Source organism: Pipistrellus kuhlii, unplaced genomic scaffold, assembly GCF_014108245.1.
Source record: "Pipistrellus kuhlii isolate mPipKuh1 unplaced genomic scaffold, mPipKuh1.p scaffold_m20_p_8, whole genome shotgun sequence".
In the NCBI taxonomy this organism is placed as follows: Eukaryota; Metazoa; Chordata; class Mammalia; order Chiroptera; family Vespertilionidae; genus Pipistrellus; species Pipistrellus kuhlii.
In genome coordinates, this window is record NW_023425584.1 from 50,912,799 (window position 1) to 50,935,839 (window position 23,041).

Below are 23,041 nucleotides of genomic sequence, written 5' to 3' on the forward strand. Positions count from 1 at the left end.
AATCATTTGGCACAGCCCTGCCAAGGCACAAGGGGTGAGTTAATTAAAGGTTTGACCAAGTATAGCAAGCTAATTTTTAAGTTGGTAATTTTGTATGGCCTGTGAATGATGTTATAAATATCCAAATGACCCTTGGCAGAAAAAAGGTTCCCCATCCCTGAATTATAGCAACTCTCACACAGAAGTGAGTGAACAAGCATCTTCTAAGAATTGAATCCTATCTAATAAGGCACTCCAATTAAGAATCTATTCTTTCTCTCAGTATACACTAAAATAGGAAGTCTGGATTTTCCATCAGGCAACAATAACAAAAAGTGGTTCCTAAAAATTATTAGTGGATTTGAAATATGCCCCTAATCCCAAATACATAAAGCTGTTTTGATAAGGGGAGTAATCACCTGTAGTCTTGCTTTCCTTCTTTGTCTCTCATCGGCACAGTGCACCTACGATAGTTAAGTAAGAAAACGTTAAATGAATATTGCATGCGGCACTGGCTGGCACACACACACACAGAGGGGATTCCCTGCCAATAATGGGCACAGGCAGATTCAAGCTCTTCAGCTTTCCTTGGGAGACATATTATGAATACATTAAAAAATATTAAAAAAGAAAAATGTTTAGAATGCTAATTAAAAAAAAGAAATTGCTTCAATGCTTCCAGCTTTTAACCAGCTCTAAGTCTGGGCTTTTGCACTTTGCTTGATTTTCTGCTAAAAGTATAAGACTGCAAAATTTCTGATTTAGTAAATTAAAGTCAATGTTATCTAAACAAAAAAAGGAAGCTCTACGACCAGTTCTAAACTTTCTTCTACCTCTAGCTTAAATTGGTAGAGCTTTCGTCTGATAGAATTTGAGGAAATAAAAATGCTTGCCACAAAGCAGGTAACCTGGGAGCAAAGGAAGGGCCAGGACCTAGAACTAAACACTACGTTAACTGCTTCAGTTTAAACCTTTTACCAGCCCTGCAGCCTGCAGGGTGTATTATAACTTCACAGGACACAGTATTTTCCTAACTTTACTAATGAGGAAATGGAACTGCAGAGAACCTAAGCACCTTCTTCACTCTCACATGGCTGATCTGTGGTGAGCCCAGACTGGAGTCCCACCCGGCTGCACTCAAGATGCTTTCAAGGAGACTCACCCCAGCTTGCAATCAAAGGAGCGAGTTTCATTCAGAATTTCTCCTCCATTCTCAAGTTCTTCGATTTGCCTCTGAATTTCATAGTCTAAGAAAAACATAGTAATTTAGTAACATATTTTTTATTCCTTTCATCCAGCCAAGCAATATTTAAAAAACTTATAAAACCTTTAACAATAAAGTCAACAGAATCATCCTATCTAATAAAAACACAATATGCAAATTAACCATCACTCCTCTATACCACACAAGCTATGCCCACCAGCTAATTATTAATAGGAACGAGTATGCAAATCATCCAACCAAGATGGCTACAGCCACAGAGTGAGCAGGAGGCTTGGGTTTCCCCGGCAATGGTGGAAGTCAAGCTTTCCGCATATACTGGCAGGCTCAGGCCTTCACTCAAGGCTACAAAGTTTCAATTATAGAAGATAAATAAATTCTAGATACCAGGGCCTCCACTTGGGTAGCGTGGGGGCTGTGGTCAGCCTGCAAGCCACCACAGGCCCCTTACCCAGGCTCCCTCATGCCCCAAGGGAACCCCCACCCTAATCTGGGACACCTTTTAGGGCAAACCAATCAGCCCCCACCCATGCAGCAGGCCTCTATCCTAGCTACTGTGTTTCCCCGAAAATAAGACATCCTCCGAAAATAAGACCTAGCGCATGGAAAGATAAGACATCCCCTGAAAATAAGACCTAGCACTACTTTGGGAGAAAAAATTAATATAAGACACTGTCTTATTTTCGGGGAAACAGGGTAATAAAAGAGTAATGTGCAAACTGACCATAACTCCAACACACAAGATGGTTGCCCCCATGTGGACACAAGAATGGCCATCACAAGATAGCCAGCAGGGGAGGGCAGTTGGGAGGGACCAGGCCTGCAAGAGAGGGCAGTTGTGAGCGATCAAGCCTTCAGGGGAGGGCAGTTAGGGGTAACCAGGCCGGCAAAGGAGGGAAGTTGGGGGCAACTAGGCCTGGAGGGAAGGGCAGTTGGGGAGGACTCAGGCCTGCCGGGGGACCAGGCCTGTAGGGGAGGGCAGTTAGGGGTGACCAGACCTGTAGAGGAGGGCAGTTAGGGGCAAACAGGCTGGCAGGAGAGCAGTTAGGCATCAATCAGGCTGGCAGGCAGAAGTGGTTCGGGGCAATCAGGAAGGCAGGAGGGCAAGCAGTTGGAAGCCAGCAGTCCTTGGAGTGTGAGAGGGATGTCTGACTTCCCGTTTAGACCCTATCCTACCGGAGTTGGGCCTAAACAGGCAGTCGGACATCCCTTGAGGGGTCCCAGATTGGAGAGGATGCAGGCTGGGCTGAGGGACATACCCCCGTGCACGAATTTTGTGCACTGGGTCTCTAATATATAATAATTCTTCCTTTGTGCAACTCCCTCCTTATCCATGATTTCACTCTCTGGTTTCAGACACCTGAATTCAACCACAGTCTAAGATTAAATTTACCCAGTCTCAGATAATGTGTGCTCCTGACATCCTACCATCAACATCATGACCCAGGATGACTCAAAGCAGAGGATTCTCCTTTTGATATATCCTCAGAAGGTCAACAGTAGCCTAAGACTAAATCACAGTGCCTACATCATTCACCTCCTTCACTGTAGTAGGCATTGTATCATCTCACATTATCATGAGTCAAGGGTACGTACAGTACTGTATAAGATATTTTAAGAAAGACAGACAGACTGACACCACATCCACATAACTTATCATAGGATAGTATTATAATTATTCTATTTTAGTATTACTTATTATATTGTTAATCTCTTTCTGTGTTTTATCTATAAATTAAATTTGATTATAGGTATATATAGAAAAAACACACATCTATAGGATTTGGTACTATTCACAGCTACAGCATCCATGGGGACTCTTGGAATATATCCTTTGTGGATAAAGGGGGGACTACTGTACACTATATTTTCTTCTTGTTGCCATCATAGAATTATGGTGCTTAAATGGGTCTTTATTAAATTCTACTCTCTCCCTTTTTGAGAAAACTTGGATTCAGAGAGATTAAGTGTCCCAGTGCAGGTTACACAACTTGGTAGAAGAAGGGCTGGGACCACTATCTAGGCCCAGTGTCTGCATATCTAGAACTGCTGCTTATCAAGATTCAAGGGATCCTTTCCTGGAATCCCAGTGCCACTCTAGAAGGCCCAGGCTAGGCAAGCAAATGAAGAAAGACCAAATGGATAGAGAAGCGTAGCATACATCCAGCACCACGGCCCCACAGGGTGAGTGAGGTCATCTCAGACTCTTTGTTTCAGCTGGGCTGCCAGCTTCCACAGACGCATCAAGGAGCTGAGGCCGGACAGCAGCAAAACCACCCAGTGCATAAGTGCAAAAAACCGTGGAAACTGAATGTTACTGCACAAGCCACTAAGGTTTGGAGTAGCTTGTTACACAGCAATAGATAATGGACACACAGAGGTACAATTAGGAGTAACAGCTGACATTCACCTATTGCTTTGGCCAAGAACCTGGCACTGTTGAGATTCTTCACTTCAGTTCGAACACCCAAAGGCTCCCCAGGATGATGCACAGATATATTGGCATCCACCCTCAACTGGCCCTCTGAAAAGAGAGAAAAAAAAAGACAATTCTTTAGAAATTATCTGAGGCAACATGGTCTTTTAAAGGCAGGAGTGTCCAGGCAAGCAATATCTAACTCTATTTGCTCTTTAGTGATAGCAACCTAACCTTAGAGAAGGAACGCTGGTTCTGAAGTATACGACTGGCATTTCTGTCTGCTTAAGAGAATCCTGGCCCCAAAGCATCTCAAGTGTGTGCATGTATGTGTATGTATTTATGTGCACTTGTGCACACTCCAGAGAGGAGAAATTCTGGATACACCAGCTGGGGACATCTCATTCCTTTTATGCCCCGTAAGAAAAACAACACTGTTAAAATGGATATTTACTCAGCAGTTTTATTCTCAAGCTTTTTTCAAAGTGTCAGAGCTGGGATGTCAGGAAAGCCTCAGAAATGACTATCTGATAACCCTACATGCTCTCCAAAGGAATGGGAATTTCCAACAGTGATTCTGGGAGATTAATAAGAGAGTCCTTGAGAATTTATAGCTCAAGGGCGAGAGCAGAACTTGGATGTTTTCCCTCCTCCAGCACTGTAACAATCCCCTCCTTCCACAGACAGGACTCTGCATCCTCTCTGGCTGCTGTAAGATCTACTGCAGTGGACAGAGCTGTTCAGACTTGGGATCTGCAGTGAGACTCAGAGGGAGGTGTCCCCACCTGGGAGGACCTTCTCTGACCCCCAAAGCCTCTTTAGATTAGGAGCAATCACCCATAAGGAAGCAGGTGCTTTGTGGAGAGGACTAAGAGGCTCTTGAGGAGGAGAGGGAGGCAAAGTTCCAAGACAAATAGGAAAGTTAAGAAACACTGGGTGTTATATGCTACAAAGTAAAGCTCAAATTCTATTTCCCAATTTCACTTTACAATATTTAAAATGGGACAGAATAAGAAGACAAAATGCTAAAGTTTATTTTTCAATTTAAAAACCTGGCTACGAAAATAAATCTGTCAAACCTAAGTGTTCTGATAGGCTGAATAAAGAAATTAATTTTCCCAGATTCCATAGCAAATGCATATAAAAATAATAAAATAGTGTAAACAAATTCCATGCCAAGAAAGGAGACCCTAGGCACTGGTCTCTGCCACTGTGTCCCAGTGCTGGGCTGTGCGGCTCACTCTCCAAGCTGGAGACCAAGGGCAGGCTACTGCTTGCCCTCTCTTCACTCATTCCCACAGGAAAAGGAAGAGCTCACCTTTCTTCCTAATGCAACCCCCCTCTCGTTCCCCCCTCCCCATGCTGACCGTCAGGGGAAAGGTGCCTTTCAGCTTGGAAATTACTCTATGTCTCCAGTCTGACATCTCAAGACTTTTACAAAATCCTGTAGCTCCTTTTGGACTATTCATGCTCACCCAAATCTCAAAAAGTTCCAACTATTTCTGACATCACCAGATTCTCAGTCTGGGGACCCTGAAATCATCTTCTGCTTTTGTTTCCTTTGTCCTTTATATCCAAACTGATAACTAGATCCTATCAATTCTTCCCTCCAAATATTCCTCATACCTGTCACTACTCTCCATTTCCACTGCTGCCACCCTCACCTGAGGCCTCAGAACTTCAAGCTCAAATGACACAATCACAGAAACCAACCCCTCAACCCCTCCTTGTCCAGCCACCTGGGAGCAGCTCTGACTTTCATCTTTCCACAAGGTCATGTTCAGCATTCCCTTTGTTTGCACAAGTGCACAGCCAGCTCCCATTGAATTGACTCATCTCCTCTGCTTGGTATTCTAGAACCCTCATCTGGTCTTGGTTGAAACTACCCACATTTTCCCACTAGGCATTCCATGAGAAAGCTCTCCTCCAGTCAGGAGAGCTCTCTTCATACAAGTCCCTGTCTGCACCTCTGGCTCCCATTCACTCTCTTTATCAATGTGACTGTCCCTTCTCAAACTCTGTTCATCTTTCAAGGTCCCACTTGAGTGTTAATACCTTTTCCTCCTTAAAACCCCTAATCAATAAGCTGGCCTCCACTGCTGGCTCCCCTGCATTATTAGAATATACAATACATAACCAATTTTACAAGATCTAGCACATATGTACAGCCTATTTTGAATTAATCTTATCTTTAAGACCAAAATGGCAGGCCTTTGAAAAATGGGCCAGCTTTTATATATCCCCACCACTCTTGCCTTCACAAGGACATCACTCTTTCAGTCACCTCCTCCTCACAACAGTCATTAACCTCCCTTTCTCAGCACTACTTCTGATATATACGTAAGTCATGTTTCTCTTTAAAAACAAAAACAAAAAAACAACAACCCAAAACCAAAGCCCTACTCTCCTGAACTCAATTCTCTCTTCATCATTCAGCTACCGTTTCTCTACTTTCCTATTCAACAAATCATCACAAAGTTTTGTTTTTTGCACATACTGTCTCCATGATCTCACCTCCTATTTACTTCTAAACCCAGTTCATCTTGGCTTCTAACCCTTCCTCTAGGAAAACGCCTACACAAAGACACCAACAACCTCCTGCTGCCAAATCCAGTGGACAAAGGACATGTTCTCTCTTCTCCTTATGGGATACCTCAGCCACACATGACATACTGATTAATCCTTCCTGAAATATTGTCCTCTCTCAGCTCCTGCGGCCTTAAGTCTCTTGGTTTCCCTCCAGTCTCCCTAGGAGACTCCATTTCCACTTATTTGCTGGTGCTTTCTTTCCCATTCAAACTTAGGACTGTCTTCTTTCCTTATACTCTTGCTGTTTTATATACCATCCATTGCTGATGACTCCTAAATTGATCTCCTCAGCCCAGACTTGGGAGCTCCTCATTGATACCCAACGTCTACTTGCCACCTCCACTTGGAGTTCTCATAGGTATTCCAATTTCTAAAACTAAATCCTGACTTGCCCCCCCCCCCATCCCACAAAGCCATTCTTGTCCTCATCTTTGCAATTTCAATAAATAGCACCACCACCGAGCTCCTCAGCCTTTCTAAAAGGCATCTTTGATTTCTTCTTATCCCTTGACTTGCACACCAGCCTGTTAACAAATCCTCTTACTTTTAAAACCATCTTGAATCTGTCTGTCTTGATCTTTTCATCTTCATGGAAACCAACCCTGTCCACCAAAGTATCATCTTCCATCTGAACAATGACAAAAGCTTTTTACCTGGTCTTGCTTCCTCTTACCCTTCTGAATCTACTTTCCAAAGAGACAGAGTGGTTTTTCTAAAATATTATATAGGCTAAGTCATTCCCTTGCTTCAAAGTCCTTTGAAGGCACCCCACTGCACTTGGAATGAAACCCAAATACCTTCCTGCCATTATCAGTAATCTAGCCCAAGCCTCACTTGATGCCGCATTTGCCTGCTCAGTATGCTTTCCCTGCAGTGCCTGTTAACTATGCTAACTCCAAGTGTATCCTAAGATTTTTCTCATGCAGGGACTTTGCCTTAGCTTTTTCCTAGAATGCTCATTCCCTCCCTCTATGCTGCCTGGGCCTGGGGTCATTCTTCAGGACTCACTCAAATAAATGCTGCCTCCCCTGAGGCCTTCAATCTCCTTGACACCCTATTTATTTTCTTAATGCACTTACCACTATAACTGTTTTTGCTTTATTTGTTAATAAATTTTCCTCCCTCATGAACATAAACTTGTGAATATCCTTGCATTGGCTATATTTAGAACCCAGAGCTGGGTCTGGAACATAGTAATTGTTCAATAAATTAATATGTACCTTATTGAACAAGCCAAAACTCTGGTGTTTTCCTGAGCATTGAGTAAGTGGACTGGTAACTGTCTCATAGCAGGTTCCTGATAAATTCTAAAGTTCCATCTAAGTAAGACTAAACTACAGCTGGAATAATCTGAAAGGCCCAAGTAGCTCAAAGGAAAACTTCCAAAGTATGCTGAGCTCTACTCAACCAAATTTCAATACTTGAGACAACTGTGTTTGAACTCAGGGAACCCTGAATTGGACCTCACTTGCTTTTAAGAATGAAACTATCTTTCACAATTTAGAACTCTTATTTGGAAATGAAATAAAAGCATGAATTTCAGTCTCTCCCAGAGATGACCATGCCATAGAAAAGTCTGAGAGAAATCACTTAGTATCCTGCAGTGTTGAAAGAGCATCCCCTAGCCTGGATTCAAGTATGGCATCAAACATTAACAAAAGATAGTCTATCCAATGAAGACAAAAAACCTTTTAAACAAATTAAGTTACCTCAAATGCACAAAAGCCTTACCAGTCAAGTTCTGCAACACCAAGGGAGGGCCTATATTCACATATCATGAGAATGCTATCAAGCTCAATTTCTACCCCCTAGAAGCAGAGATTTGTAACAGCAAAGCCAAAGAACTACACCACTGAGCACAGTGATATGGTACAGTTACATTACTTTTTCCTGAAACACATTCACACATCAGAAATATAACATCAGGACAGAAAGCTGTTTCTGTAAGCAGCAGGGGCCTGAGGATTTAGTGAGAAGTCTATTAAACTATCTCATTCTGATCACTGAATACTCTCCAGAACTTAAATAACAAGGTTTGACAATGAGAAAAAGTGACCATATTTCACAAAGTGTATTCATCTAAAATGAGCGGTGATTCTGTAAAAGTAACACTACTTACTATTGTTAAAAATACCTAAGATAGTGGGCACAGGCTATTTGTTGAGGCCTGTGATAAGTTTTATACACATTATCACATTCATTCCCTACAATCTAGTTCAATGACAAAGCCACTTAGACACCCTTTAGGCATTTCAAACTTAACATCAAAATGATTTTCTCCCATGAAAGTACTCCTCTCCCGATCGTCCCTGTCTCAGTAAATCATCTCCTTGTCTCAGGGACACTATCCAGCTGTCCCAACTATCTGAAGACTTGGATGGTTTCTTTGCTCTTTGGTTTCTTCCTTTCCCTTTCCATACCTTATTATTTGGGGACTCGTTTCCTAAGTGTGGAAAGTGAGGTTCAGAGAAATCAAATACCGTGCTCAGGTTCCTACAGCTAGAAGTGGTAGAACAGGATTCCATCCCAGATCTGGGACCTTAGTGCCATCAGCACCCATGGTACCCATGCTCTGCTATACTATCTTTCAAAGTTATCTATGGCAATTATGATAGACTAGAGGCACAGTGCATGAATTCATACACCAGTGGAGTCCCTCGGCCTGGCCTGCAGGATTGGGCCAAAACTACCTCTCTGACATCCCGAGGAGTCCCTGATTGCAAGAGGGTGCAGGCAAGACTGAGGGACCCCACTGGTGCACGATCAGAGCCGGGGAGGGATGCAGGAGGTTGGCCATCTGGGGAGGGTCTACAGGAGGGCTCCAGGGTGTGTCCGGCCTATCTTGCTGAGTCCCTATTTGCTGGACCCCAGCAGTAAGCTAACCTACCAGTAGGAGAATTTGCCCCCTGGTGGTCAGTGCACGTCCTAGCAAGCAGTTGAGCAGCCTTAATATATCATTAGCATATTATGCTTTGATTGGTTGACCGGATGACCAGACACTTAGCATATTATGCTTTTATTATATAGGATAGCTATCTATTGTGGTTGCCACTAGAAGGCAGTGTGACCAGTGCTTAAAGAAAAGGCTCCTAGAGTCAGATACACCTGGGCTCAAATCCTAGCACAATCACTTCTTGTGAGCTTTGGATAATTAACCCAACCTCCTTAAGCCTCACTTTCCTCACCTGTACAACAGGCATAAAAACATCTCTCAAGAACTGTCATAAAGTTTAAATGATAAATGAATTTTAAAAATGCTTAGTGAACCAATGAGCACATGCCACATGTTCAAACTGAACATTACTATTGCCACTGAAACATATACATAGGTATCCATCAACTCAACAGACTGTTTGAAAATCTCACAGTGGCAGACATCCCTGAGAAGAAAATGAATTTTGGAACCCAGGCTGAGCTGGTCTATGCTCATCAGCAAAACTATCAGGAACTCATTGAATCACAGCCCAGAGGAATTTAAGAGCCATTCCCAAAGCACCCTGGGGATCCACTGGTCCTCCCCAGAGTGGCCCTCAGTTCCTAGGCTGCAGTGTTTCCAGTGCCAACACAGTGGTCCCATGGTGGTGGGAGTAAAAGGGTCAGGCTGACCCCTGCAGACACTACAGATTTTGAGACCCTCCCCATAGCACTTTGGGACCACCACAGCCACTCTGCTGCTGTGCTATGGGCAAAACTTTGGGTTTATTTTTAAAAGCAACAAAAAATATTATACCAAATGCCATTTAATGAATCCTCTGAGCTGTCACTATAACTGAATTGATGTGTTCTTGCCAATATGGTTTATCTCTTGGCAAGGACCCAGATGGGGTTACTTCTCAGCTAACAGGTGGCCTGTTTATTATTCCATAAGTTTGGTAGAAATCAATTATTTTGAAGAAGAATGGAATAATGAAAACTTTTTTTTAAAGCGACAGAGAATCAACACTTAGTGCATGAATGAATTACCATCCAACCTGCCCATATTTCATTTATGTTCTGTGGGTAAAAGCAGCATGAGCCATAAATCTAAAATGGAGAGTTTTATTATTCTAAAACAAAGCCTTGTTTCTCTAAAGAAAACTTGCAGGCAGCTAACCTTTAAGCCACTCACTCATGTGGCTAGTGTTTTTCCAATCATTAGCCTAAGAAAGATAGCAAATAGGCAAGTTCTGTCTTCAGGTTCAACTTGTAACAGGACTCTGATGTAACAATTTATTGCTTGTAAGATGTCCTATGTGACAAATGTGGCATAACAAATTAAGAAGTCTTTTTGTAGAAAACAGCTATATTATATGACATGAAAAGGTTGGTAAACAGCATCACAAACTGGTAGGGATGAATCATCACCATCAAAAGTATTTACGGGGAACCCACTGTGACCATTCGTGTTGGTTGATGTTACATGTCCACTTGACTGGGTCATGGGGTGCCCAGATATTTGGTTAAACATTATTCTGAGTGTGTCTGTGAGGGTGCTTCTGGATGAGATTACCATTCGAATCCACAGACTGAGTAAAGTAGACTGCTTCCCCACTGAGAATGGGCCCCATTCAATTCATGGGAGGCCTAAACAGAACAAAAGGTAGAATGGGGGGGGGGTGGATTCAGTCCTTCTGCCTGCCTGCCTTTGAGCTGGTATATTGGTCTCCTGTCTTTGGACTTGGGCTCAGACTGGAACTTACACCATCAGCTCTCCGGTCCTCAGGCCTGTGGACCTGAACTGGACTGCACTATCCGCTCCCCTGGAGCTTGCACTCTTGCAAGAGCTCTCCTGCCACTTCCTGACTCGATCTTGGAACTTTTCAGCCTCCATGATCATATGAGCCAGTTCCTTACAATTAATGTCATTAGATGCAAACATACATGCATAACATACACATATTCCACTGGTCCTGTTTCTCCTGAGAACTACTACACCACTGCAGTGATCTCAGATGAACAACTATGTGCAGAATCTATATCCTCTCTCCACTCTTTTTGGTGGCAGAAGATTTTTAAAAAGCCCTGGGAACAGAAAAATAGGGAAAAACCATGGGAGAGACTAGCTTTCAGGGACTTCTAGGCCAGCAAAGCACCTTTAGAAAGGGGTCAAGGGAGTGAAACATGAAGAAACTGAACTTGACAGGTACTTGTAATCTTATGTCAAATGTACAAATACTTAAAATGCATAGTTTGTTTGATCCCAAAGATTCAAGTGGGCGTTCTTGTTTACCTTAATTTCCTACTATATTTCTACTGAATTTAAGATTTTATCTCAAAGTTAAAGTTTAGTGAAATCATAAGCTTGGCTTATAGTTTATATAATTTGGCTTCAGCTGCACATGGATGAAAATTCTCCAAAAGAAGGAAAAGAAAGACCAAAAGGAAAGGCATCAATTAACAACAAAGTGCCACCCAGACAGCTCTCACAAACCGAGTTATTCTGGATAAACACTGTCTTCTAACTGTGAAAAGTGAAACCATTCAAACACATTATTTCATCAACCCTCACAACATTCTAATGCATGAAGCCAGATAGAGCATCTACTCTTGCAACTCTTAATTTCAAAAGCTTGGGCCCAGGGCCTCTGTACCCTTGTTGTTAGTGTGTTTATTTTGGTTAAGGGCTCAGAAAAGAATCCAAGGAAAATTCTAAAAAAAAACCCCACCAAAACAATTAGGAATGTAAAAAGCTGAAAAAAAGGATGTAAACCACTTCAAAGCAGCTGATGCAGAGAATAAAACTTAAGTGCAGAGACCCAAGAAGCAGAAAGGGAGGAGATGTAGAAGGAGGGACACTGCTTGTGAGCTTGTACCTGCCATGTTTGCCTGGCTGGTCCCCAGGGCTTGAAGTATAAGCTGCAGCTCCCTGACAGCTGTTGCTGCCTCTTCTCCACAGGACATATCAGGCTCCAGGACCACTTCCAGAAGGCCAACTCCTGCCAAACGAGAGGTGAGGCGGAGTCAGCCTGACCGAGCTCTGCAATCTGACCAGCAGATAAATTAGGCTGAAATCTTTGGAAAACCACGCATCACTGAAGGACTCTCAAAGTGGGTCCTAGCCTTGGAATTGCTTCTCTCTTTTCCCTCACTTTTTAATCTTTAACTTTGGATCATTTCTTTTAAAGTTGGCTTAAGATATCATGCTGTTGGGTCTGACGAGGCGGCTACGTTTTGTCTCGTGTTAGGGGTGGGTTGTTAGCAAGCCCAACAGTAATCACAGTTCTCTGATCAGCTGTGCCAGTACCAATGCGGATATTCTGATCTCGACCTGTCAGGCTTCTGGGCCTGTGTCCTCAATTTGTTTGGGGAAACTGGAAGGGGTGAAGGAAGGCTGAGAGGAAAACTAATGGAGGATCTCTAAGCCTACCCGCCCTGTTCAAGTCAATGAGCGTCTGGGAACGCAGGTCATCGTGAAGGCTCTTGCCACTGTCTTGCTCCAGCTGGATCTGCTTGATCCTCACTGTCTTGTTGATCACCTGATTCCGATTCTTCCCCACAAAGACACTGTACGCCAAGCTGCCCTTCACAGCGATCGGGAGCCTCTGCTGGGTAATTTGGTAACCTGCCTGCACACAAACAGGAATTACATAGTCACCAGTCCACAAACAAAAGCTGGGTCCAGTTCCCTATTCCTTTTAAGGTCACAAAACTAAAGACTTACCTAAAAACACAATGTAACAAAACAAAACAAAAGAAGGGAAAAGAAAAAGGAGAAGAAAAATTATTTTATACCTTTTAGCCATAATTTAGCCTGGCCTCTTCTGGCTTTTCCTATCCCCCTTTACCCTCCCTGGATATCCCCTGCCCCAAATAATGGTGCAATAAACCAGTGTTTCCCAACCTTCTCTCATGATGAGAATCACCTGGTGGAGTTGTTAAAACACAGATTCCCGGATCCCAACTAAGAAGTGCTAAACTAGAATTTTTGGGAACATATAGGTAAAATTGTATACTTAACTAGTGCTCTAAGACAGATTTTATATACAGAGCACTAAGTTAGGTATGCAATTTTACCTATATGTTCCCAAAAATTCTAGTTTAGCACTTCTTAGTTGGGATCCGGGAATCTGTGTTTTAACAACTCTACCAGGTGATTCTCATCATGAGAGAAGGTTGGGAAACACTGCAATAAACAACCCGAATCCTATCTTCCCTACTGAAGTACCATTTGGGGGAATAACAATAATCTCGTTGTCAGAGGTCTCTAAGGGAATGTATTGTGTCCACTTAATGCATTAGCCTAACCCAGTGGTCGGCAAACTGCAGCTCACGACCCACAGCAAGCCACGGTTTGCCGCTGTGTTGACTAATGAGTTTGCCAACCACTGGCCTAACCGTACATCTGATTACTGCTCCTGACAGACGCTCCTTACTGGGAAGTGAGGCCTAAGCTTTTTGCTATCTACTTTTAGCACAGCTGAGAGCAGTTGCTAGTACTCATAAGCTTGTTTTGTTCCTATTCTTTAAGCTAGCCAATTGTGCCAGCTGCCTCCTTTGACCCAACTTTCCTATTCTTCTAGCCAGAAAATGCTCATATGTAGTTAATGGAAAGTACAGGGTACTAAAATGCTGATGAATATCACAAGGACTTCCTCATCTCCCTCTAAGTGGCGAGGAAGAACTGCTTTCAAATACACACATGAATGGACACACGCTAAAGAGATAGGTCAATAGGGAGAACTGGAGAAGAACAGTAACAGCTGAAGCATCTGCTTCAGCTTGCTGGAGTCCCTGATACTATGTTCTCAGTTCAGTACACCTTTTGATTCTCACAACAATCCTAGCAAGAGGTACAGGGCACGGAAGGGATTAAGGGCCTTGCCCCAAGCCATCGAGCTAGTAAGCATCAATGTCAGGATTTGAACAGGATCGTCTGGCCTCACAGTCCGTGCTCCTAGCCACCCAGCCAGCATTTTCCAAACTTTAGCTGCTTTGGAATCACCTGGCAGGCTGGTCAAAACACAGACTAGCTCCACCTGAAGAGTTTCTGACTGCAGGTTTGGGATGGTAGCTGAGAATTTATATTTCTAACAAGTTCCTAGGAAATGCTGATGCTAGTGGTCTGGGGAACCACACTTTCAGAAATCACTGCTTTCGGCCAACTCGTTCTCTGTGCAAAAAAGAAGTCTCAATTTATAAAAAGTAAACTCTGAGTAGGGCTGCCAAATAAAATACAGAATGCTTAAATTCAAATTAGAATAATTCAAATAAACTGCTTATTCGGATAAATAATGATTTTTTTTTTAGTGTATGTCCCATGTAATATTTGACAATACTAACTCTGGATCATCTGAGCTGCCTGGACCAGAAAGAATAGAAAGACACACATAATCAAAACTTCTCATTTTAGTCCCATAGTACTAAGTCCCCCATCTTAACCAAACTGGTTATCACTCTTAAAAGATGTAAAAATGCCAGTTCATGCTCTCCATCATCTGAAAAAGGGGGATCTGCTAAAAGGCTGCAACCAGAGGGTCCGAGCAACAGCTGGAGAATTCAGGTTCTAGCTGTATTTTTTATTTAATTCTCCCCCCCGCCACCCCCCCTACTAAATACCAGCTCACCCAAGTCTCCAGTCAAGGAGAATGGGAAGCAATATCCTCACCCCCTTTTTTTTTTTTTTTTTTTTTTTAATCTGAAGAAGGGCCATACTTAGTATCAAAGGCTCCGATCAAATGAAACATGATTTGGGGAAACTCATTCAACACTGCAATTTTGGTTCTGTTTAATGTTATAAAAACAAACAAACAAACACACAAACAAAACAAAACTGGCTCCGGTCCACACTGGCTTCTCTAAAAGAAAAACACTTCCTAATTTTAAGGAAAAAGCAGGCTAACATTGGCTTTACTGCTCAGCCGATTCCTGTAGTGAGTCTAGGCTTCAGGCGCATGGTTCTGCTTACTGCCGTCCACTTACTTGCTCCTCGTGAGATGACAGAAATGTCTCCAAAGGTGAGGGTGCTATTATTGGGAACTTCAACTTGAAAGAGGGAAGCTCTTGCTGAGTCTATGGAGCTACAGCATGCATTTACCGCGTTTACCGTTACATCAGCCCCAGAGTTAGCTTTTGTCCTAACAAGCAATTAGCGCCAAACACCACGGCTGGGCTGAGCCTGGGAACACTGGCTTCTTCTACTCCCCATTCAATTATGAGCAAGCCACCAGAAGCATGAGGGTAAGCAAGGAGTCAGCAATCAGGACAACTGCATCCAATCTAGCAAACATCGGGGGGCACCTGCCTTCATCAGGTCGGGCAGAACTTCCTGCTGCGATGGACAGACCTCTGATGGGAAACATGTGAGGCTCAGCCCTCCTCCCCAGCTCCAACCCCTCCAGCTCTGAGAACTTACAGAGGGCAATCACAAAGCATACTTACAGGGAGGTCTGCATAGAAGTAGTGCTTCCTGTCAAACAAGGACTTCTTGTTTATGTGGCAGTTCAGTGCCAGGCCTGTCATCACTGCTGCCTCTACACACCTCCTGTTGAGAACCTATGGAAACACGACACACAGCTCCAGTCTGAACAAATGCTTCTCCCACACACTGACATCCTCCCTGAATATTCAATTTAGCCCTTCAACAGGCATTCTCTCTGGTTCTCTGTGTGGGCAACTCCAGTTCATAAGCTGGCTCTGTTATTCTGGAATAATGAAAACTTAATATAGTATATAAAAGAAAATGCATGCGGCAGTGGGTTCCACTGGGCAGGTAATGAACTGCCACCTTAGGGATCCTTTTCTCTGTCCCTGGCATCAAAGTTAACAGGAGGGTCCCAGAAAAGCTCAGCAAAGTGGTTACTACACAAAATAAATTTAACCTCACTCCCTCTGCAAGCAGAGCAAGGAGCCGGTCAGAATGCATGAGAAGCACTGACTCCTGGGAGAAGGACCCAAGCAGCAGCTCACCAAACAACCTGCATGAGGTTGAAACACACTTTGACAGATGAAGTTCTGGAAATTATAGGACTACAGCCATTTCCTCAAGGGCTGGGAAAGGGGCATACCTGCCTCCAGTCCAGGTTTGGCCAACTCTGAGTGTGCCCTACACCCTGACTCTCCCCAAACTGCTGGTCCCCCCAGAGTCTCTTAAAGCTCAGGGCCTCTGGATCCGCCCTGCCCCACCTACAGGTGTGAATGGCCAAGAAATGGCAATTCCCTATCCCCAAAGAACATGAACAGCTTTTAAGAACTTTGGAGGAGGGAGGGATGGAATAAGACAGACAACTAGAGAGAAGGAGCACTAAATTCTGGATAAAGCCAGGCCCACATGCCACCTGTGCTCTGTGGATATACTGCTGAGACCAGAAGCTATTTCCTCATCTCTGAAACAGATTTGATGTGAGCTGTGGAGTGGCTAGAGTAACAGCCGGAACATCTACTCTACAGAAGAAATTCAATTTTAGTTCGTTTTCCCCACTGCACTTTGGGGAAATTTTTGAGGACACTGTGCTTGCTGATGAAACATTTCTATTTTTATTAGAATATTTATCATGTGCTTTAGTAGCTGTAGTATACTCTTATGCATATAGGGCTTTCCAGTTCAGCATTTTCACATCCAGCATTGCATTCCAGCCTCACAGCAACCCTTGTAAAGAAGGAACTTATATTATTTCAATATTTCAGAAAAAGAAAAACTAAGACCCAGAAAAACTAAGAGACTCACCCAAAATCACAGAGTTGGCAAATGGTAAAGCTAGCTCTAAAATCCACCTGTGCACTTGCCTAGAGGGTGACAAACAATCCTGTGTTTTGGGGACTGCCTCTCCAGGCTTGGACAATGAGTGAGGCTCCCCAACACAGACATAACTTGTTGATCAAACACAGATTTGACAAACAAATCTGCACAATAAAACAAAGAGACATCTCTATTCACTGCAATATACAACCCCCAAAAGATAATCCCAACAGCCACTCTCCCTCCTGGTAACATCACCACATGCCTTTCTCCTGGAAGCCAGGTAACAGAACAAAGACAGCCATCTCATAGCCTCTATTTGGAGTTCTGCACTCTGGGCCAAATTATATTGCCAGCTCTGCACTAATAATGGCTTTCACAAGAAGATGTGTGAGTGTGGGGAACAGGATGCTCTAATTATTGATGTTTTCATCTGCTGTTTGGCATTTTACTGAACAGTTGTTACTGTAATACAAATATAACTGGAAGACACTGCTGCCAAGTTCAGGCCTGATGATTCTGGTCAAGGCAAACAAGACTTCGAAGCTGGTGTCCCTGCCTCAGGCCTTAGCGTGGGCTCTCTTATAAACTGTTTTGCTAGTCTGTACTAGTTCTTGCCTTAGCACTCCCACTATATTTCCAACTACTGCCTCCTCTCTCATCTCTGTCTAATCTGCCCCTTTGAGGCCAACCTGCTTCCTCCCAGGAAAGAAGAAAACTGGTTTTATTTTGCTTGCCTATTTCTAGGCATACGTTTCCAATAAACACTCTATGCCTGGCAGGCTCTAGGGGAGAGAGCAGAGTTGGGGGTGATCATGGACTCTTGTGCCTATGTGCAACTGAGTACACAGACACATGATAAACCATTAATTTCCAAAGAATAAGAATGCAGTAAAACACACAAACACTGCAGTGATATCGAATATACTTTAATCTGCTTTTAATGATTTAGAAGGCTTGAAGTACTTCAGGGTCAGAATTATAAGCATCAATCATCACCACACTACAGTTGCACAGAGGGGCTAGTAAATAGAGAGTGCCAGTTAAAAGAATGCCAACCAAAAATAATTTATTATGATCTTAGTCAAGCTGCTTATGACAGATGGAGGTCTAGGTCAGCATGTTCTGAGGATAGGATGCAGAATTGGGAAATTCAACTTGGGCTGTTTTTATTTTACAACATTTCTTAAATGTCTAAAAAGTATTAGGCTTCAAGGATACAGAAGTAAAGAGGGCTCTGTCACTGGCCTTAATAAATCTGCAGTGGAAACAGGAACCTACCACACCTCTAACGTCCTTCTCAAGTTCACTATCCACACAAGGATGATTCTGCTAAAATGCAAATCTTATAGCATTCTGTTGCCTAAAATCACTCAACAGCCCCTAATGTCTACAGGATAAAGGCCAAGCTCTTACATGATCCTGCCTGCATCTTCACTTTCATCTCCAATCACACCCCTACACACCCACACATATGGTCCAGTTCCCTTTTACAAACCATGCTGACCTGGTGATCCTCCCTATTCTTAATCCATTTAAGATCTACCGAGGTGTCACCAAATCTCTGAAACTTTCCTATATTCCTCCCAGGTACTGCTCTGACCTTCCACACCCTTCCTTTTGTGTTTGAATCACAGCCCATTGAATTGTTTACATATATTTCCATTACACTGAGATTTATGAGAATGGAAATTGTCTATTCATTCTGTATCCCTGAAGCCCAATACAGAGTTAAAAAAAAAAATAGTGGTGCTCAATTAATAGGTGTGAAACTCAAATGAGGAGGGAGGTGATAGATATTAACGGAAGTTTTTTGAGAGGCAGCGATACCTGAATCTCCTCTAAGGTATTACCTGCCACAAAGGTCTTACCTGCCTCAAATTTGTTTCTGGAAGTGCCCTGAAGCAACAACCAATCATGTATGATGTGATCAAAGAGGTGACTTGAAAACTCAAAAGACTAACTCGTCCTGAAGAAAGCATGGTCCAGAATTGTCTTTGCAATTGAAATAAGGTGACTACAAAGGATCTCAGGATTAGCCACAACAGCCTTCATGTGGAAGGAAAGCAATGAACCTTGTAACTTACACAACACACCTTTCTCAACTGAGCCTTAGAATACTTTGCTCTGCAGGAACACGTATTTATCATGCTCATGCACTACACTGTGTCAGCAGGTGTGCTATGCACATCACATACCTTTTGCCATTTAATCCTCGGAGCAATCCTAGGGCAGACACCTATTATGATCCTTATCTTATAGATAGTGACGGGAATTATAGAGATTAAGTCATTTGGCCAAGGTGACACTTATAATAAGAGGCAGAGCCAGGAATTAAGAGCCCCAGAACCCAGGCTAGTACATTCCATCATAAATATTCAAAGAATAAAGACTGCTAGTGTAAGCTTTCAAGACTCAGGAGCAGCAACACAAACTAAAGAGTAAAGTTAAGGTAGATAATTGTTTCTTTTTTTTTTTTTTTTTTTTGCCAGTTTTTATCTCTATAGGTTTGTTTCCAGATGGTGAGCACCTAGAGGGCAAACGCTGTGTTCTTTTAACTTTGCAGAACACTCAACATACAGTCTCTGGCATGTGGAGGTTTGATAATGAGTGGATCTACAGGCTTTCTCCATTAGCAGGGGAATGTTTTATTGCTAGACTTCTGAAATCCCTAGACACAAACACTCATGAAATGCCATATCAAATAAGTAAATGGCTTCAAGGATACAGAAAGAAGCCAATTCTTTTTTTTTTAATCAGAATATAAGGAAGGTATGATAGGTAGAGGCAGGAGATGAGATAGTCAACAAATTTCATGACTACAGAGACAGAATGGGCAGATCATGGTCAGGAAAAGGATTATGAGGGTGGATGTCCCATCACTACCCTAATCTAGTCCTCCTCCACTCCCACTGACTCTGCTAAGCACTGTCTCCCCAGCCAGACTGAGCTCCCTGAGGGCAGTCATTTTATCTTATTATTCTTTGCCCCATTATCTACATCTGATTAACTGAGGTAATGGATAATTTAACATTCCCTTTATCAACATTCATAAGCTATGAAATGAAAGCAAAATTGTTGTATAAAAAATGTGTCAGGAAAAAGAAATCACTTAGTATGTAAAATAGGACACATTTAATGCAAAGACTTTACAGTGGTGATAGAAGAGCTGAGACATCAGAGGGCCCAGGGAGGCCACTTAGGAGATTCTCAACTGCAGGAAGCCAGTCCTACCCCAGGCACTCAGAGAACACTAGACACATGGTAGATTTGACTCCTACTAGCTGGAGCCCTGGTAGAGGCCCACCCACTACCAGAGATGTTGTCAGAGGAGAAGAGGGAAAGAGTAAGACCCTGTAGCTGCTTTCCTCCCACCTCCAGTCTTTCATCAGATCCTGCTCTTGGCCTCACCAGTCAGAAGTCAGGTAACCTGGGAACTAGAAACTGGAGGTGGAGGTGGAGAATGCACAGATGCAACAGGGACCAGAGCATTCTGAGCCTATAAAGATGTAAAAAAAATAAAAAGATAAATACTGGTAAGTTACTGTCTTACTCTGTAAAATTCAAACTGAATGTAACCAGCTATGTAAAAGAGCATGTAAATAAGAGCTGCAGAGAGACAATTTGGGCCTCCTCCCACTGAGTGTATGATCAGACAGTGGAGAAAACAGGAAGAACAACTCCTTAAGATACCAAAGAAGAAGGCCTTAATAGAAAAACCAGCAAAATGGGCAAACTTGGAGCAGAGGCTAAGACTTGGATTATAGAGCAGCGCCAGAGTGGCTTATGTGTGTCAACTCAATGTCAGGCAAGAATGCATGCAACGAAATGAACATTGATTTTATAGGAAAGGCAAAATAGTGCTTCAATATCATGAGGAGAAAAGAGTTGGCCATGAAAACATGAAGAAAATTAGTTCAGAAAATGCCAGTTTATGAGAATGATCTCACATATAAAGACAGTGACTCAAAAGGCAGCAGTGATACAACAGAAGTTGAAATTGATATGTCTGGAACTAATAGTGATGAAGAAGGGAGCAGGGATGCAACAGAAGCTGAATAAAGTGATATGCTGCATAAATCATAGTACTGGTATGTAAACATTACTTGCAGTAATTACTAACTAAAAATGTATTGTGTTTTATGTTTAAAATATTGATTTCTTAATTTTGGATTGGAAAAATGGGGAGCATCTTATACACAGAAAAATACATTATGTCAAATTCTACTAATTACAAATAAATATATTCACTAAAGCCAGTCTCTGGGACCTATAACAGGAAATAGTTCGTGATGTACTTCAAAGGAATAAAACCACATGTCTCTCAAATTAGTCTGTAATTCACACCATTTCTCTCTCTTCCTATTTACCCTCAACTGGTGAGCTTATGATGCTATGACAGAGTTAGTCCTACTTGTATCAGTACCTCCTTTAAAAACTGTGACAATATGACAAGACTACTGTGCTCACTGAAAATCCAGTCAGCAATTCCTCTGGGGCATTAAAACAAAGACTATAAGTTGATGTTTTACAAAAAGCCCAAAAGGAATTATTCTGTGAAACTAATGCTACATATGACAAATATGATGATTGAGATATAACACGATAAAGGCCTTAATTTATGAAGAGAAGGTAATTAAGATTTACTAAGTAAAAATAAGGCAGTAAAATGGGCCTTTATCTTACTGTTAACCATAAATATGTCTCAAAGTATGCAATCCCTATGATTCATATTCAAAGCAAAAGTTGCCACAGAGATAAATTTTCATTATGGTAGAGAAAAGTGTTCCCCCATTTCCTCACCCCCCACATCCCTTTTCACCACTGAGCTCTTTATTCATCAGCCAAAACAAATACAAATACTCTTGAGCTATGATGATTAAGCTTGCTAAAACTGGTCAGTTAATTTTTCTAAAGTGGAATTTTACATCAAAAGTTACTAGTTATATGGAAATACTGAATATTTACATAAATATACCCACATAAATATGTATGCTCTTTATGCCTAAACATGGGCATTGCCTAGGAAAAAGGAGAAAGAGAATGTTATATGTTCTCTTGTTTAAATCCCTTTTTCATAATGGAGAAAGATATAAATATATATTTCATAGGAAACAATTTGTGTTCAAAAGAAGAGTGTCATTCCTACTGTCCTTGAGCTCCAGTGCTCCTCTCCATTCCCAGCCCTCTTGCACCATTTCTACTACCTAGGCTAATCAGGATCAAGGGCGAGGATATTTTCTTGCTCCTAAAGTATCAGAGACTCATTCTTCTAATTTGGGATTCCATTCTCCTCCTGTATCTGCCTACCTCCTGGGGAGGGCAGCCTAGACCAGTTTGGCCTATGGCACTAGAACAATCTCTTGTTTTTCCAGGGACTATTGGAATACTGAGATCTGGCATTCATCTCTGGGCTTGAAGGAAAAAGGAAAAGCCCTTGACCTTGGCAGCCTGCCTCTGTGCTAGGTGAAAAGAGTTCTTACATGACACAGCCTGATTTGCTTAGACTTCACTTTGGGGTTGGAGGCCAATGGCCCAACTATTGTACTATAGCGTTCATTTGAGGAACCTCACCCTCAGCCAGTTAGTTATGTTAGATATGGAAATTTGAGTTACTGGCAGCCAGTAAAAATCAAGATTGGGCTGAAACTGGTTTGGCTCAGTGGATAGAGCGTCGGTCTGCGGACTGAAAGATCCCAGGTTCGATTCCAGTCAAGGGCATGTACATTGGTTGCGGACACATCCACGGTGGAGGGTGTGCAGGAGGCAGCTGGTCTATGTTTCTCTCTCATCAGTGTTTCTAGCTCTCTATCCCTCTCCCTTTCTGTAAAAAGTCAATAAAATATATTTTAAAAAAATAAAAAACAAGATTGGGTGTGCAGGTTAACTGGTCTCTGTTCCTTTTTCGCACAACATTCCCAACAGTTACTAATTTGGCATTACTTATGGCAATTAACCTGATCTCCAAGAAGACCTCTACTGATTGACCAACTGGGTCAAAATTGAATCAGAAAGACCTGAGTTGAAATCTCATCTCTATTACTTGTTAGCTGCATGACCTTGCACAAATTATCTAACCTCTCTCGGCCTCAATTTTTTTATCTGTTAGATAAAAAACAAACAAACTTATTTTTCAGGATTGTTCTGTGAATTAAATAAAATTACTCAACAGACTAGTATT

At 42.3% G+C, this 23,041-nt stretch overlaps 1 protein-coding gene across 3 annotated transcripts in view; it reads right to left on the reverse strand.

The window, feature by feature from the left end:
* Nucleotides 1-23,041, reverse strand: part of GATB (glutamyl-tRNA amidotransferase subunit B) — a 78,163-nt gene that overhangs the window by 34,480 nt on the left and 20,642 nt on the right. The window contains exons 3-8 of one of the 3 annotated variants that reach the window (XM_036424784.2): nt 15,564-15,677; nt 12,553-12,751; nt 11,999-12,121; nt 3,612-3,725; nt 1,142-1,226; nt 399-443 (exon numbers count right to left, since the gene is read on the reverse strand). In XM_036424784.2, the coding sequence (XP_036280677.1) occupies nt 399-443; nt 1,142-1,226; nt 3,612-3,725; nt 11,999-12,121; nt 12,553-12,751; nt 15,564-15,677 (680 nt within the window). The remainder of the gene's footprint in view (nt 1-398; nt 444-1,141; nt 1,227-3,611; nt 3,726-11,998; nt 12,122-12,552; nt 12,752-15,563; nt 15,678-23,041) is intronic. The other 2 variants (XM_036424787.2, XM_036424786.2) reach the window with 2 other exon arrangements.